General features: G+C 43.4%; 1 protein-coding gene across 1 annotated transcript in view; it reads right to left on the bottom strand.

Annotated features, from left to right (window-relative positions):
• The window catches only part of hsd17b4 (hydroxysteroid (17-beta) dehydrogenase 4), a 35,493-nt gene extending 17,219 nt beyond the window's left edge, over window positions 1-18,274 (bottom strand). The window contains exons 1-11 of the mRNA XM_083643949.1: window positions 18,149-18,274; window positions 17,404-17,457; window positions 14,110-14,217; window positions 12,724-12,783; window positions 12,594-12,615; window positions 12,415-12,461; window positions 9,848-9,932; window positions 5,543-5,730; window positions 4,633-4,724; window positions 4,298-4,322; window positions 4,031-4,159 (exon numbers count right to left, since the gene is read on the bottom strand). Coding sequence (XP_083500075.1) covers window positions 4,031-4,159; window positions 4,298-4,322; window positions 4,633-4,724; window positions 5,543-5,730; window positions 9,848-9,932; window positions 12,415-12,461; window positions 12,594-12,615; window positions 12,724-12,783; window positions 14,110-14,217; window positions 17,404-17,457; window positions 18,149-18,200 — 862 coding nt within the window. The 5' untranslated portion in view covers window positions 18,201-18,274. The remainder of the gene's footprint in view (window positions 1-4,030; window positions 4,160-4,297; window positions 4,323-4,632; window positions 4,725-5,542; window positions 5,731-9,847; window positions 9,933-12,414; window positions 12,462-12,593; window positions 12,616-12,723; window positions 12,784-14,109; window positions 14,218-17,403; window positions 17,458-18,148) is intronic.

The raw sequence follows: 18,274 nt of genomic DNA, 5'->3' as shown, positions 1-18,274 counted from the left end.
ACCCCGGTGTAAAGTCGCAGAGAAGTGTACCCCCGAAACTTTGAATAGCAGTAATCAACTTCTCATTCATTTTGCGCTTGTTAAGTGGAACTATTGTTCACAAAACTAAACATCAGTAGGGAAACAAGGACCAACAACAGATGAATACGATGGTCAATACGAACTATGGTGAAACTTTTTATTATCATTATGTTTTTCTCCCCAATTGCACTTCAGTTCCCCCTGCTGTCCCGGTCATTGCTCCACCCCCTCTGCTGATCTGGGGAGAGTTGTAGAATAGCACATGCTCCCGCCGATACATGTGCAGTCGCCAGTCGCTTCTTTTCACCTGACAGCGAGATTCACCGGCAGGACATACTGTAGCGCGTGGCTGGATCATGCTATTCCCCCCCAGTTCCCCTCCCACGGAAGAGGCACCCTGACCGACCAGAGGAGGCACTAGTGCAGCGACCAGGACACATACTGTACCCCTAATCCGGCTTCCTACCCACAGACACATCCAATTGTGCCTGTATGGATGCCCGACCAAGCCGGAGGCAACACAGGGGCTCGAACCTGTGACCCTCGTGTTGGTAGGCAGGTAATCTACCGCTGCACTACCCGGATGACCTATGGCGAAAAGTTCTGCCATGGCAAACTTTAATCTGTCAAGTCCACACATCGGCTGAGTTCCCCCGGTTGATTAGCTCGATAAGAAATTAGTGTATTATTTACAGTGTGTGTATGCTCAGTAAGAATACTGATCTCAGATTGCTCCAGGATCAGCAGCCCTATTCTAAAATACAGTCGTCTACATACTGAAGTTCACACTTCATTTGTCCTCAATTTGCCTACTGCTTCAAAATAGAATATAAATGCATCCATCCAGGTAATACGACTCAGCGTGGAATCAGCCAAATCAAACAGGAGAAAATGGAGGTGCAGAAACAAGTGAGTAGGAAGAGTAAAGTCACTAAGTAATTACAGTTACTCAGCAGCAGGCTGTTACAGAACAGAGGCAGCAACAAGTCTCTATAATAAGCTACAAATGAGGAGGCACTACAAAGCCATGCTAATGAGGCTAGTTAGGACCCTGTGGGACTGCCACCCCCGTTCAGCTGAGCTAACGCTAACACCACCGCCCTCTCTTCTATTGTACATCTGATCTGAGTGCATGGGCAGGGATGGAGGAGGCGGAGAGAAATAATGATCAACAGTTGCCATCTTCTTGTCTACACGTGACCTTGAGGCAACAATGCTCATCTTGTTTCTCTGCCTTATTAGTTTGATGTCTCATACTCTCTGTATATCCCACGCAGGTTCTACAGCCTCACGGTCTTTGTGTCGACCGATGAGCAGACAGGACCAGGGCTTCTTCTACCGACAACTAATTGAGGCCGTGTTGTTTCAAAAGGTTCCCCCTCTCACATCAGCTTAATTTACAACAGGGATTCCCCCTGTTGTGTGGTGCGCGCGTGAGCTGCTTCGTGAGAGGACAAATGTAATAGCGGTTTGTAATTTGTAATTTCTTCAAGTGGGATTTTTCACAAAGTAAAAACATGACATTTAAAAATGTCCTTTGTAATCTAGCAGCAGTGTAGTAGTGAAGACTAAATATCAGCAAAGACTGGACGCCATTGATAAAGATATACTGTCTTCAATTGTGGCAAACATCGGAGATCTTTTTTTTTTGTTGGGGGGGGGGCATTAGATAGGAGAGTAGGTTGACAGGAAGGGTAGAGAGTGTGGAAGAGATGCGGCAAAGGACCACGGGTCGGATTCGAACCACGAACGCATTCTACCAGGTGAGCCACCGCAACATCGGAGAGCTTTGAGCTAAGATGCAGCCACAGGCCCACCATCACATTCATATGGGTAAGTAGTTGGCCATTGGTATTGTTATTGTTACTAGGAATCATCTAGGAATAATCATGCATCTCTCCCTGAGACTGCAGTGTCAAGTTATCCATGGTGCACAGCCACAGTGTGCGCTCTTTATGCATAGGAGCAGCTGGGCGGGCAAGGTGTTTGCTCTCTCTCTCTCTCTCTCTCTGAGCCACCACCTGCGGGGGTGAGCGGCCTAAAAAGTTTGGGAACTGCTGATTTACAAGATAGTCAAAGTACTGCAGTGACAATGTGGCTTTATCTGATTCTTCGTTGGAAGCATTACTGCATTGCTGCTGACACAGTTTTTTATTCTTCTTCACTGATTTCATTTTTACATTTGTCTCCTTCAAGATGAGGTTTTGGTTCTGCTGTCTTGTTTCCACTCCATATCAGGTACTCACATCTTCAATTGTACATGTTCTACAGTGCATGTTAGATATTCCTCAGTGTGTGTTACGTGTACATGTTCTACAGTGCATGTTAGATATTCCTCAGTGTGTGTTACGTGTACATGTTCTACAGTGCATGTTAGATATTCCTCAGTGTGTGTTACGTGTACATGTTCTACAGTGCATGTTAGATATTCCTCAGTGTGTGTTACGTGTACATGTTCTACAGTGCATGTTAGATATTCCTCAGTGTGTGTTACGTGTACATGTTCTACAGTGCATGTTAGATATTCCTCAGTGTGTGTTACGCCTTAGTCGTCTGTTGCCTTTTGTCAACCATCCTCTTCACGTTGTGGAGTCGCACGACACCGGCAGCATCGACCGAGCTCTCGCGGTCCTGGAGAGCTGTGCTGAGGGCATGGCTTTCCTCCTGCTCGTGCTGGCCCAGTGAACCAACGTGTTGTGAAGAGAGATGACCACGCCACCCGGGCCAAATACAAGTGCTGGAATAGAGGTACGTGCCTTGCCTTCACTGATAAGTCATGGCTGTGTATGCTAATGTTCGCTCAAACAAGCACTGTTGTAATTGTCCGGCTAACCGGCTGGTGGCTATTTGAGCCCTAGATCAGGGGTTTTCAAAGTCTGAGACTGTGGGCCTCCCCCCAGACAAAGCTTGGAAAAAGGAGCCCCCCCGCGCTCAATTCCTGGATGCCTATGGGATCATGATTGTTATTTGATCCCAAAGAAACTCAACAATTTTCATTTCATTCCTTTATATATGGGACAGATACACAACATATAACATTTTGTCAATGTCTGATGACATGTATCTCAGCATTTGTTGCCTAGGCTAATTTGCAATGCCCAACCCTGATGTTATTAAAAGCACCTGTTAAAAGCAAAGTAAAGTAAAAGGCAGTAAAATATACAGTAAACATAAACAAGGATAGATAAAATCATAAAGATTTGTCAATCAGTCAGTCAGTCATTCAATCATGGAGCAACACAAACGATCCTACACAAAGGATATACACATTGTATTGCCACAAACCCACGAACAGTCAATTATGGGAACATTGGTAGTTATTCTTCAGCAACTCCTTTAGATTGGTTTTAAAATGCTCCCAGCTATGATCCTGTTTAATGTGTGTGGGCAGTGTGTTCCACATTTTGACCCCCTGAACAGTGAGGGCTGTTTTTGCCTAGGGAGGTTTTCCGGCACGGCTCTTTGCAGTTCCCTATGACAGCAGCACCTCTGGTGGCTGTCCCCGAAGGCCCCCAGGGGTTCTACCATATCGCAGAGAACACGCGGTGCCTGTTCATGTACACATTTATAGATGAGACAAGATAGCCTGAGATTGCTGTTTGAGACATTTCAGACTACACCAAATATAGAAGAAAGGTCTGTCTGAAGGCATTTATTAGTTTCTGCCTCTGGGAAAGTGGGAAAAACTGTCACATTCTGCAAAACTACTGTATCTCTGAACTATCTCTTAACCAAATAACACATTAGGCACATTTCTCCTTTTGATAAGTTAACTAATTAATATTCTTTTCACTTCCTTCACTGAGCCTCCCCTGAAACTGCTTGAAGCCCTCCTGGGGGAGGCCCGCCTCTGCCCTAGACAAAAGACATCGAGCTAATCATAACAAGTTAACCAACTGGGGCACAGAGGCAGTATATACGCACACTTTTGTGTCTGTTATTATGCATGTGTGCACAGCACATGCACATGTGTTTGTGTGTGTGTACTACAGTACCATGTGTTGCTGACCTTGTATGCTAGCAGGCTTGGTAGCGTCTGTAAAATCACAGATGTTGTCCCACTGGTCCCTGACAGCCTCTGGAGTCATGCTCTGCTCCTTGCATCTCAGAGTGCGGCCCTGAGAACGCTCCCAGCGCACTGCACACAAGGGCACATACAAATAAAGGGTGTCATTGAATATTACAAACACCACACATACTCGTGTACCAGGGGCTACTAAGTATCGCAGATGAGTACAGACATTTCCTACGTAAAATTAAAAAAAAAAGTACTCACATTTTCCAATCCAGCCTGCCCCAACCTGAAAGGAGATGAAACGTCAGGAGAAAGAGAAGAAAGCAGACAGGAAATAGAAATAGTGGCTGTGTTTGTGGAAATTGAAAATGTGAAACTGCCCTCAATGACAGAATGGGCTGAAAAGACACGAAGGTAACGGCACTTCAGTGGGGGCTGCACATTCAAACATGTATTGTGTGACCAAATTTATATTGTACTATTGTGCATTTTCATGACAGGAACAAATACAAAATGAAATGAAATGAAATGAAAATGGGGGCTGCACATTACCCCCTCTCTCAGAAAGGGAAAGTGTTTCATTTATTTTCTGATACCTCAAAGAGTCCTCCATTTTCTTGGCACTGTTCATGGCAGAGCCAGAGGACCAGGGGAGCAACGTACTCTGCCTTCAGAGACTCCAGCAGGTCTACAGAAAAACAAAACGCATCATCATAATAATATAGAGTAGAGCCTCTTCTGTTTATACAATAAGTATGATGTAGCATGTGAAGGAGAATGGTATGACTGCTCATGGTGCAGCATTTGTTAGGTCTGTCCAGTATGTCCACATGCAGGTGAGTGAACTGGTCTGTCCAGTATGTCCACATGCAGGTGAGTGAACTGGGCTGTTCATGTGATGAATTAACAGAACGCAAAGGGACACTTCACCGAAAAACAATGCCGATTTATTTTGCACATGATCTCACACATGTAAACAGTTTCGCAGACATTGATTTAGTTTGACCGTTATTGAGAGTTGACTTGAGTTAAGTGGAGCACCAGTGATGTCATCAGAAGGCACTGAATCATTGTGTTGTATCAACTACAGTCTTCTGATGACATCACTGGTGCTCAACATATGCACACTCACTGTAATATTATTTATTTCTGTGTATATTGGGGGAGTACTTGTGTGTTAGATTTTCTAAAAAAAAAACGACAGTAAATGAAGGTGGCCAGAGCCTCCAGTTTAAATCAAGGACACTGCAAAACCTTTTAAAGTACTAAGAGGGTGCATGATTTCACCGTGGCTGTTAGAACAGTTAGACAACAAATGTGCATGTGAAACAGGAGAGCGGTTACCTCACATTTTGTAAATCAACATAACATGGCAGTTACATTCAACAACAGCTCAGAAGAAAAGGCTGCAGTTAGAAATGTGTCTGCACATGGATACACACACATCATGTAGTCCTACTGCATGCATTTACATAATGTTACTTTGTATGTGTGAGTCTGGCTTACCTGGGGGCATGACGGTCTGTGTGAGTCTGGAGCCAGCAGTGGGAGCGATGGTGTTGCAGTGGATATTGTACTTTTGTCCCTCGATGGCCAAGGTGTTGGCCAGGCCCAGCATGCCCAGCTTGGCGGCGCTGTAGTTGGCCTGGCCGAAGTTACCGTAGATGCCTGCTGCTGACGACGTCATGATGATTCTGCCCACAGACACCCCAAGGCAACACAGTCAGTGCTAATGCAGAGAGACGGCCATCGCTACACAGTAATGGATGTCACAGATGCCCCACCACACACCCACACACACAAATAGTCTCACAAATTGACATTTATGCGTCCATGCATAAACACATCCACTAGGGCTGGGATATTGGGATTTATGAATCATATTAGTTCCTTCAAATGAATATCGATTCATATCGGGGGAGAAATCACTATTTTTTTTTACCAAGCCCTAAGATTCACAGACAAACTATACTATACCTTATTGCTCTATCATACAGTACATAATAGAAAAGTGTCGGACACGTTTAATATTTCCTGTTGCCTTCTTCTCCCATTGCTGGCGATATTAAGGTGGATAAGCCAAAGCTGCAAAGCGATGTTGGCATTCAGGTATAGTGCTAAGCCCGCTATTACCCAAAGTAGCCTGATTTTCAACAGCCACAGTCAACTTTTAACACAAAGAAGTTGTGAGTAAAGCAGCACAGCGCAGTCTTGGTCCAAAATAGGTGAATGAAAGACGTCACGCACTCACTCACGAGCGCACGCCGGTGTTGTAAACACTACAAGCGCCTGCGCAGATAGCCTGTAGTAATCAGTAACCGAGGTACTGGTATTTATCATGTATACAGGAATATGAATAAGATGCTTTCTCTGTGTTCCTTCCATCATGTAAACGCCATATCCCGAATATATGATCAAAACCAGGATAAGCCTCATAACCGGGATACTCAAGTCCATGTAAACGTCATTACATGGCAGTCATTGTGCCCGGAATCCATGAGAAACCAGCCAGGGAAGTCACCCGTCAGTCACCCCGCCCTAACCTCATCGAGGTAGGCTAGAAATGGGTCCCAAATGGTTAAAAACACTCCAAGTGAATTGGTCCTCAGGAACCTGAGTCTCTCCCTCCGTATAACAGAGGTCATGTCGAGACTATCAAGCATTCTAACAAGGAGCACGTTTTTCATTTCGAAGGGAATCATGTGACAGAATGTAACTATGTAGGGAGTCTTTCATTCACAGTGTCACGTTTTCTTTACGAGATGTGCATTCAAAAATGGAGACAATTTAAAGACGAAGCATTCGCCTGTCAAGGTGACTGGATGATGTACTGTAATTCAGCAGGAACAAAGGGGTAATTTTCTCTGTCTCTAAAGGGGTAATTTTCTCTGTCTCTAAGCCTTATACCCCCGTCCACCCAGTTCACACACACACACACACACACACACACACACACACACACACACACACACACACACACACACACACACACACACACACACACACACACACACACACACACACACACACACACACACACACTGAAGAGGGATGGCATTTGTCAGCCATATATAATTTTCTCTCTCTTCCAATCTCTCCCTTATACACACATGGACACACAAAATAGTGAGGAGACAGCGCAGTCAACTAACAGACTGCTATGCATCTTTTTTCTTTTTAACCTTCATTTATTCAGCTGCTCGGAATCCTCTCTGCTCCTCCCTACGGCTGTGCAGCAGTCTCTGACACAGGGGACGACTGTCGCCAAGAGACTCATTCTGAAGGAATGTAGGTCCCCCTCTCCACCTTCTTTTCAGCTGTGGTTGACGGACATGGTCTCAAGGTATGCAGATGGAGAGACTCAGGTTCCTGAGGACCAACTCACTTAAAAGATTCTCAACTATCTGGGACCCGTTTCTGGTCTACTTTGATGAGGTTAAAACAAGCGACAAGTAACTCGCCCTGCTGATTTCTCATAGACTAGACCCCTTGCGTGGGATCCCATGCACAACATCTCGCACATAAGCACCTTATGCGGCTGGTAGCACCACGTTGTAATATAGGAATGTATGCCTTTTCTTTCTTTTCTTTTCCTGTGTCTGAGCTTAATATATATAAAAATATATATTCAGGGGAGTCAGGAGCGGCCTGGTCACATTCACACCTGGATGCTGCCCACTACAACCACAGTGATCTGTGGCAACTGAGCAGCTCCACTGGAGCGGTTGGGGTTAAGGGCCTTGCTCAAGGGCACCTCAGTGGTGGTAATGAGGGAGGGGCAAGCGCTGCCTTTTCACTTTCCCCACCCAGATTTATCCTGTCGGTCCCGGGGATTGAACAGACGACCTTCCGGTCACAAGCTGGCTTCTCTAACCGTTGGGCCACCACTGCCCCATCTTGCGTCTGACTGCGTGCAGCCTGCTTATGTGATTGTAATAAGCAGACCTACCAGATACACAAATTCCGTCACTCCATTCCACTTTCATCCATTTTATTTCATAATCCATTGTCAGTCGATACTGTTGCTTGCTGTAAGCATGTCTTTGTTTCTATCTATACAATGCTGTCTACTCCCCAGTTTCCCATCGATACTACAGCTGGGCTTGACCTTTGTGCATTTGTGCTGTACTTACGCACACTTGCCCTATTCGGTTGCGCTCACTGATTTTTAGCATGCCTTCACTTGCACATACTTTTATTCTAAACCTCAGCTCGTTCCTGTACTTGCCATCGATGTGGTGGAAAATCGGCGCTGGACTTTTCACCTTTTCATGTCTCTACTGAAGCTTTATCTTTAAATGCACATTTATTTCAGTTTTGTTCAGGATGACTACACAGAAACTTTGAATTGTAAATTTGCCCTTGCGTGACTGCATGAAACCCTAATAAAATATACTTTACGAAATCATAAATTATTTAGCTTGTTCGTCTTTTTTGCTTACAGGAAATCACTGAAAGAATGTTTGTATATAAAATATATATATGTATTATATTTCTTATAGACTTTCTTAATGACAACTGTTAATGACCAACAAGCCACTCTCCGAATGCTTTTCTCATTGCAATGAAACTGCAAGTATTTGTTGTGTCCATGTCTGTATGAAATGGACTGTCACTTGAATGTCGTCTTGTCCTATTCCTGTAAAACTGTATGTGCAGTGCCCTTGGCACCCCGATCATCAAATGCCTACAACAGAGTGTATGTGATGTGTGGATAGTGTGTATATGTGATGTTTGGATAGTGTGTGTATGTGATGTTTGGATAGTGTGTGTATGTGTGTTTGGATAGCCCACAACGACATGAAATCTGTCCCTGATGGTGCAATTTGGAGGTGTCAGAGTCTGGCCAAAGCATGTTCTTTGGTACATCTGCTCATTGGCATAAGACTCCTCTGCCCACAAGCAGGAGACAGAGGGTTGACATATTCCCACAGCGTGCCCCAGACGCCCTGTCTGGCTGACACAGCACCTGGCTGTCACCAAGATGGAGACAGTGCATGTTACCTGGAATAACATGGGAGGAACGTTGGCTATGTGATCTGGCTCTGCATATTAGCATTCAAAAGACAGAGCAGCTCAGTTGAGGAGGAAACGTGGGGCATACTGGATGTCTGCTAAACTCAGTACATTTAAACAATGTCTCACCACGCCATGTGCATGCTTAATGAACTCAAGCACATAAACGGCAGGACACATCTCGACAGCTTAGCTGTGAAAAGTTGTCAGATTGATTAAAATACTATTCCAATTTTTCAGAGATTAATCAAATTGATTGATTTATTTGTTTTTGTGACTCAAAGACTCATAATCTTATTAGATGTCTTAAGCTTTAATTAGTATAGAGATGTATTGTTTTGCATCACAAAACACGATGGGAGCACTAGACATAGTGTAGGGTTTCAAATGAGTAAAGCCAGAGTTGGAACCCGGGTATCATAATGTGTGAAGGTAAATATGCCCTGATTCACATTCATCTCCTGAAGTGCAGACTTCCGGAGTCAAGACTGGACCAAGTTCTGGTCTAGTCAAGTTCTTGAGGCGGAGGATAATTTTGTCAAATCTGCAAAAATGCTGTGAGCTAATCGCGTATGTGGGTTGGTGGGGGGAGGGGGGGGGGGTTGTGTTCTTCAGTGAGTTTGTTTGTGTTTATGTATGCATTTGTATTTCATGTTCTTTGTAGAGGTTTGTGGTTTATTGTGTTTTTCTTGTATGTTAAAAATGTATTTCAATAAATAATTGATCAAAGAAAATATATGGGGCTAGGAAAGTTTCCATTCCATTGAGCCATTAGTACGTAGCTGGGCTCCTTACCTGCCAAACTTCTGGTTTTTCATGTGGTTCCAGGCTGCTCTGGTCACCATGAAGGAGCCCCTCAAGTGAACTCTGTGAATCAGGTCTGGAAAGCAAGAGCAGCAGTACAATACAGTAACAATGCTATAACAATACAGTAACAATGCTATAACACAAATCAAAATGTGATATTTGATAGTGCTTCAAACATTTAACTATTTAACAGAACAGCTTTGTGGAGTAGAGACTGGAGTCGATTTTTAAACTCCCAAGGGGGCAAAACGGTATAGGGATGACAATAGCAACTTGAACAACAATACACACTTATACAGATACATAAAACTCAGTAAAGGCTAGAATAGAAAAAAAGCTGCTAATAAGTAGAGTAGGTCTGGAACATGAGTATGAAGAGAAATAGAATAATAATTTTATCATGACAGTTTCTCAAGTGAGTTGGTGTGCCTCCCTCTCAGTTCAGGGGCAATTAAAGGATGATACTTGAACAAAACTGACTAGTGTGGGTCACTCTTTCAAGCCTTGACAAGTGGAATGCCAGTTAAGAGTAATGAGGACCAGAGGTAGATGTTTCAATACAGTAGGTGTTTATTCTTTCACATTTGTAGGAAGTTGGTTGACAGATGGTAGAACAGACAGATGTCAGTGTCAGCTCAAACAGATGACACAGATGTCAGATGCATCAGGCAGATGATTGATCAGCTAGGACAAAGCACACAATAGCAAGTGTTCAGATAAACGAGGGAAGACAAACTCAAACCAAACAAAGGCAATCCAGCAAATCAGTCAACTCAAAATACTCATTAAATCATTAAACTAAGGAACAGCAGTAACTACAACAAACCCCAACTTACTTAAATAATGCATCTGTGGAGTGTGCAGTATGACACAACAAAGAATAACCCCCAAACCAGCAGCTCAGCAGTCCAGTGCAACACTGAGCTGTCAAATCAGTGCCTCTTTATCTGGTGTATTGGCTGGCAGATGTGCATGGGTGAGAGAAAATGGCTGGAGGTGAGGAAGTGATGGGTTATGGGAGTTGGAGTCCGAGGAGTCAGTTTTGGAGGTGGAGGAGGAGGGGTGAAACACAGCTCCAGAGAAGACGATCAGCCCAGGTACAGCCAGCCACTGAGGTGAACGATCAGGGAGAGGATGATGACGCGCTGACCATGGCTATATATACAGTACTGCCACGTCACAGGCTCAGCAGACACACATCATGACAGACGTCACGCTTGACATATGTTGAGAGCTGATTGCTATTGTGATATGAGGTAACGTGACAGGGTCTCCATATCTTGAAACTCGGTCGAGACCCCATTATATGATATGTGCATTTTTGTGAGAACCTACACCCACTGCCACGCCCACATGAGGACATCAGTTTGAAATTCTTCCTTTCCCCGTGACCATAGTTTCCACAAAGGTACGATGGTGTTACTTGAATCCATTCGGGAGTTATACAACTTTTTGTAAGAACCCACGCCCACCGGCACAAAGTTTTGTGCCAAATCCATTCATAACTTAAAATATTATCTATTTTGGGTGTGAAGGCTCAAGCAAATATTCTTTGAGTTCACACAGCTAACCTTTCATGCCTTGTCGACATAGTAGCTCCAGAAAATGTCAAATTATCATCAAAGATTCTGGGCTTTCTGGGTTTGAGCTTTAAGAAAGCTGTTCGTGTCACTAAAATTAATTCAACTGTCAAATGTGATATTTTAGGAATAGTATAGTATATCAATGCCAAAGTGAAATTCCACTCTCACAGGGCTTAAAGCAAAAAAAACACTCACTGCCTTGGGGGGGGGGGGTAGTCAGCATACTACACTTATTTCTCTCTTCTCTATCGCATGGATTTCCACATATTTTCTTCTTACCAGGTGACCCCTGGGAGGTCTGTAGAGAACAGCCAAAGCAATGGCACATTTTGATGCTGACTGACGATTGTAAATTGTGAGAGACAGATCATTGTGTCATTGCCACTGGAGCTGCAGCTGTATCAGTTGCTCCCGGCAATGAGGTCAGATATGGGAGGGCGCGCATAGCAGCGTTGTGTCTGGGTCTGGGATTTCCTCCATGTGGAAAGCTGGCTGAGCACATAGTGCAGAACAAACAACCGCTTCCCTTCATTTGTCGCACCAAGTGTCAAACGGTTTCCCGTCTCCACCTGTTTATTCAGTCCTTGCTTATCGCAGTTTGTTTTTTTACTCCTGTCTCAGTGACACATGTATCTCCTTCATCAGCTTTCAGAAACTTTGTTTCCATTTTTCAACTGCGTTGTACTACGGGGTCGGTGCTACATTGTGATTAGAATGTAGCTCGCTGTTCATTGGATTAAAAAAAAACTTGCTCGCATTTGATTGGTTAATGTAAAATAATGCTTTGCTTCGCTGAATAAGCATAAAAAAATAAAAATAAATTAGTTCCTGTTTTTGAATTTCAAATAGTCTTCTACTAGTACTAGCACATATTAAATCATCATGGGTATGGGGTGAAATGAAACAATGTGATAAGATATTCACTGATACACGGTACTGTAGCAAGGAAATCTAATGCTTAAAAATACTTACCCCAATCCAAATCACTCGTCCGGGCAAAAGATCGGTCACGAAGTATCCTTGGGTAAAGAAAAGCAACAATCCATTTAATCTCTTTCACCTGGTAACCGCAATAAAATGACCACTCTGAAATGAGTTGGCTTGATACTGTAAGTAAATAATAAGGGAGATATTACTGCATAATAACTTACCCAGCATTGTTAACAACAACATCTGGAAGGAAAAAAAAATATAACAATTAAATACTATTAGGTACCGGTAATAGCTCTGCTAAAACAACTTAGTTGATGTGGAATGATGTCATGCACACAGAGCACTTACCTATTCTGCCAAATGTATCCAGTGCTGTCTGGATCAGTTTCTCTCCATCTTCTACAGAATCTATAGATGCAAGAGGGGAGAATGTTCATAAAACATTAATTTAATTCTCATGATACATGCTGAATCTTTAATGTTTTGCTGCATAATCGGGTTTCAAGGATACTGCATCTACTGTATGCGTTGTTCTATGAGAATAGCTCGAGTTATATTATCTGATGCTCAGCTCGGTTTATGCTGGCTGCACTTAGATAAATACACAAATACATATGAATAGGTTTAGAAAGTAGTCGGGAGAGATGGCTACAAAATGTGCTCAGTAAGTTCAGTAGTGATGTGTGATGTAATGATACATCCATCACCTTCGTACACTAATGTGTTCTATTTATTTCTGGATCATAAAAAAAGATCAGTAATTGCAGGTGTTCATGGTATGCGTGGTAACCGCCCTGGTAACGGTGCAAACACAGTGGAAATGGAGCCAACGTGGAAGTGAGTCGAGGCGTCTGGAAGCGCAGGCAGTTTCATTGTTAACAGACTAGACCGATCACACCAGCCGCGGTGCGGGGCGGGGCGGGGCGAGGCGGGGCGGGGCGTGGCGGGGCGGTGCGGTGCGGGGCGGGGCGCTGCGCGGCGGGGCGGGGCCGGGCCGGGCCGGGCCGGGCCGGGCGGGGGGCTCGCGCCCCCTGCAGTGAGAGTTTCAGCGTCTGCTCTATGTTTGACGCGAGCTGCGAGCACCCGTGGGCAGCCACTCCAGCCAGGCATGAAGTCAGTACAAGTTGTGACCGGCACGGAGCAAAACAGAGCGCTTATGGTGCGAATCCAGTGCGTTTGCGCCGTGATACCTCCGATACATCTACAAAGACATCGTTAATAGTTAAAAAGACCAAATAAAGTCAAAAGGTAAAATCAGTGTCTTGTCAATTAGTTATTTGATTAATTGTTTCCCTCACAGGTGTAAGATGCACATACATGACAGAGGGAGATTTATCTAAGTCAGTGTTTTCCAAACTATGGGGCGGGACCCAATTTGGGTCGCGGACCCGTGGGGGGTGGGTCGCCAACTGGTCATCATGGCAACTCATTACCGTATGTTTTTTTGTGAGTTTGGGTCGCAGGGAGACACACAATTTATCTTTTGGGTCCCAAGATGAAACAGTTTGGGAACCCCTGATCCAAGTTATTGACAGAGTCTCACAGTCTCTGTGGTAGTCAGATTGACAGACATCAGTCTTGTTCTTAAGAGTGCCATTACATAAACTCTATAATGTAACAATAAACAGAGAAAAAGAGATAAGACATGGTAAAAGGTAGACAAATGATGTGTGTGCCGAGGAGAGGAGAGAAGAGAAGAGAAGAGAAGAGAAGAGAAGAGAAGAGACTGCTCACCATAGTTTGCCACAGCCTTGCCTCCCTTGGCTCTTATCTCCTCCACCACCTTATCAGCAGCTGCAGAACTCTTCCCGCCCCCTTTGATGTCTCCCCCAAGGTCATTCACTGTAATGCAATGAAGCAAAAGATTAGCTATAACGGGCCAAGTTGTGCAATTCTCTCTTGGTGATTAGGGTTAGGGAAGGGAGCAGTAAAGCTGATTCCTTGTCAGAGTTCAGGGGACAGTTCAGGGGAAAGCTAGTAGCAGGTAAAGCTATTATTTTGAGGAGAACATATGTTTATTCCTGCATCATTAACCGTTTAGGCTCAAAAATAAGTGCGGCTTTAACTGTAATGGCCAATGCCTGCACATAACTGCTATAACCTGTCTGTAAGTATTGAGTGATATATTCACCAAAATCTAAATTGAATTGAAATTCTCAAATTGTGCGACACATGCAAGTCTTTAACTTTCACAGAGAGCGACTGAGAACTAAGCAGGCCATGCTCTAGTGTTCAGTTGGTAACATTTCTGCATGGGAAGGTCTAATTCAAATGATGGACAGGGAGGCAAAGCAGCAACATATTCCTCTGTCCCACCTTTCCCCAGCCTTTGCTAATGACTTAATTTTATAGCAGATTTGATCAGATAAACTTCTGTACTGAGCGTAATGAAGTGTGTAGCTCTATCCCACAAGACATTCCAATTACAATCACAGAACATGAAAGTGCTTCAAGTTTGGCTTGTACTAAGCCCAACAAAGCCGCAGGGCCTGATGGCCTTAAGTAGAGTGTTAAAAGATAGTACTACTAACGATTTAAAGTTCTGACTATAAGCCATTTCAGCTCCTGCTTGAGACGGGTACAGTAATCAAATTATGGAAAACTTCAAAACATCATGCCCACACCTAAAACCCCTGGAGCTTCAGAACTAAACGATTTTAGGCATATTGCACTTAACTCCATCTTATGTAAATGTCTGGACAGAGTTCTAAGCAGACATACATATTTTGTATCTAGCTGCTTAGACCACCTACAGTTTGCAAAAGCCAGAAGGGTACAGAAGATGCGATTGTAACCTTGTCTAATACCTTAGCGAAGCATCTACAAGTCTCCACTCATATTATGCCAGAGTTCTTTCTATTGATTTTACCTCTGCTTTTAACGGCATGCAAATACATCGTCTTCTGCAGAGACTTGTGGATCTAGGGCAGGGGTGGGCAACATCTTTTTTCCAGAGGGCCATACTGACTTACATCAAGTAAGCGAAGGGCCACACATTGGACATCATACCTGCTAACACTCCTGATTTTCGCGGGAGTCACCCTATTTTTAACCCTCTCTCCCATTGTGATTTCTTATTAATCTCCCGATCCCAATATAATAGTGATCCAAATCCAATGGCTCTAGCAGATGAGATTTATTAACATAATTCTATCTTTTATTGAGTTTTTGCGGGTTGTTGTTTTTTTCTTTGAGGACCTTGGGGGCCGGATTGAGATGGTCCAGGGGCCAGGTCTGGCCCTGGGGCCGCATTTTGCCCATGTGTGATCTAGGGATTAATGGAGGCATCATTCGCTGGATCAGAGACTTCCTCTCTGAGTCATTTTGCTGATAGTAGTGAGTCAGTAGTGAGTCAGATGAGATTGTATTGAACACAGGAGCACCACAGGGGACAATTTCATCACCACTGCTTTTCTCTGTGTCGAGTTCAAGATCAATCTAGATCAAGATCAATGCTAATTTCAGTTTAAGTATGCTGATGATGATAGAGTTCTGGTTGCTGGATACTGAGAAACAGTCTATATTAACCATGCGTTAAAGCAGCTACGAGCAACTTTTTCGATTGTTATTAAACAGTATAATTACAATATTGATGCATCACATCTTACCTATAATAGTAGCTGAGACCAAAGCCGTGTGAATCGGAGATTGCTCCCTTAGATGATTATTAAGTCTGTGTCTGTCTAAACTCGCGTCAACAGGGGGCTCTCTCTCTCTCCTTACCGCCGGACCGGCTAAACCCGGAAGTGAAACCCGGAAGTGAAACGCAGCTGCCTGCCTTCACCCGTTCGCGCTGCCTAGCAACATAGCATAAACAATGTGAACGCCACGCATACTCTCGCGAACATCTCTCGTTATATTCTAACAGGTTTTTGGAAGTTATTTTGTGGTTATGGCCGAAGTGGCTGCTGCAAACCGTTTCATTTCACTTCCTGATCTGCCCTGGCCACAGAGAGAATAACCACTGGCCGATTCACTCGGGCTTCAAGCGAGACTACTCTGCGTTGGTCTCGTCTACTATTAGAGGTAAGATGTGATGCATTGATATTAAATTTATGTTTAATAACAATCGAAAAAGTTGCTAGCTGCTTTAACTCTTCAGAATTGGTCTTTAGCAAGCTCCTTAAAAATAAATGTTAGTAGTGAACAAAATTCACGGTTCGGTTCGATGGCTTGGTAGTAAAAGTAGAAATGCCAGAGAAATAGCCTTGATTTTTTTTTTTACTTATTTATTTTAAATTTAATTTACATTTTTTATTTCAATTTACAACAATGTGTTTTTAACACCTTTCATCTTTTTCGTCTCCATTTTAGTTTACCATGATATTGTCAAAGACTTGCACTGTTCAGCAGTGAAAGATTTGTTCGGGTTGCAATGCGTCAAGCCTCGTACGTAAACAGCTCAACATGAATACGCGTATTGTTACATCTCTAAATGAAAGGTAAGGCAAGACAAGAGTTAATCATACAGAACCGCAAAGATTTAATGCAGCCAATAATGATTAATGGCCAAATGGTTGGTGATTTTAAATACCTTGGCACATACATCGACAGCAGTCTTACCTTTGAGGAAAATACGGACAACATTTTTAAGAAATTTCAACTTGAACCAAAATATTCTGGAAACTGTGTATAAGAGCCTAGTGGAAAGCATCTTATATTTTAACATGATCATGTGGTACAGTAATCTGAACATCGAGAGGAGGAACGAGCTGCAGAAAATAGTGAACAAAACATGGCCTCCGAAATCTTAGGGAAGTCACAAAAGCAGCAAAGTAGTATGTATGAAGTCTTAAGAAGTAAAGATGACAGAATTATTAACGACCCTTCTCACCCACTATTCAGTGAATTTGAACTTTTACGTTGAGGGAGATGTTACAGATTACTGATGTGCTGAAGTGCTGTCAAGGTAATAAATGAAACTAGGATCTGGTAGACTAGGATACTGGGTGGTGCTCGTGTTCCTGACGTTGCAATATAGATGGAGTATATATAGGCTTTAAAATGAATATACTGTATTTTACTTACCTACAACTGAGGCTCCTCTCACACCAAACGCCAGTGCATATTCTCTGCCAAGACCTGTGGAAACAAATGAGGACAGTGATATTTCAAGGCAAACATTTACAGATTAAAACATGATAGTATGACAAACAACAAAGCTAGATGTATGTTTTTATTCACTGACATTGTCTGTGACAAAGGTTATGCATGGGTCCTGGCTGTGGTGCAAATCCACTGACATAGAGGCCCTATGTCAGTGGATTTGCACCACAGCCAAAACAGCTGTATAATAAGGCAACAGAAAAACACAGGGACTGCTATGGTAGCCTGATATGACCTTTCACACAATTGCACTTTGTTCTCTGGCACACAGGCTACAGTCAGAGTACTTTGACATAGTAAGATTTGTTTAATAACGTTATATATCAACTGGTTTTAAAAGACCCCCCGCTGGGGTGTCACATAGCATTGGCAAATTAATATTATTTAACGTTAGGTTACTGCTGGCTTTGACAATGAAGCGATTTGCAAGTTGCATGAACCACCTTACCAGCAACTGGCTAGCTACCTAACCTGCTAGCTCATAGCAATTAGCGACGCATCTATAGCAAATATTCCTGCAATGGTTTGATAACGTTACTCGCCACTCTCATTAAGTCTTCACAAGCAGCAGGTTAGTACTGCTGGCTAACGTTACCCGGCTAACTTACAACAACTTTCAGCATCGGTAACGTTAGGTTAGCTGTAAAGTTTGCATGCACAGTTTTACCTCCTCCGGCACCAGTGACGAGCACGACTTTTCCCTCGAATGTCAAAGACATTGCGGTGAGATGGTGATTTTTGATCGAGCTGTACCAGCAGAACAGTACAACACACAACAACACAGATTCACAGA

Source organism: Poromitra crassiceps (assembly GCF_964638095.1).
Source record: "Poromitra crassiceps genome assembly, chromosome: 10".
Lineage (NCBI taxonomy): Eukaryota > Metazoa > Chordata > Actinopteri > Beryciformes > Melamphaidae > Poromitra > Poromitra crassiceps.
Note: the sequence above shows the minus strand (reverse complement) of the source record. Positions and strands in the feature narration are given on the sequence as shown.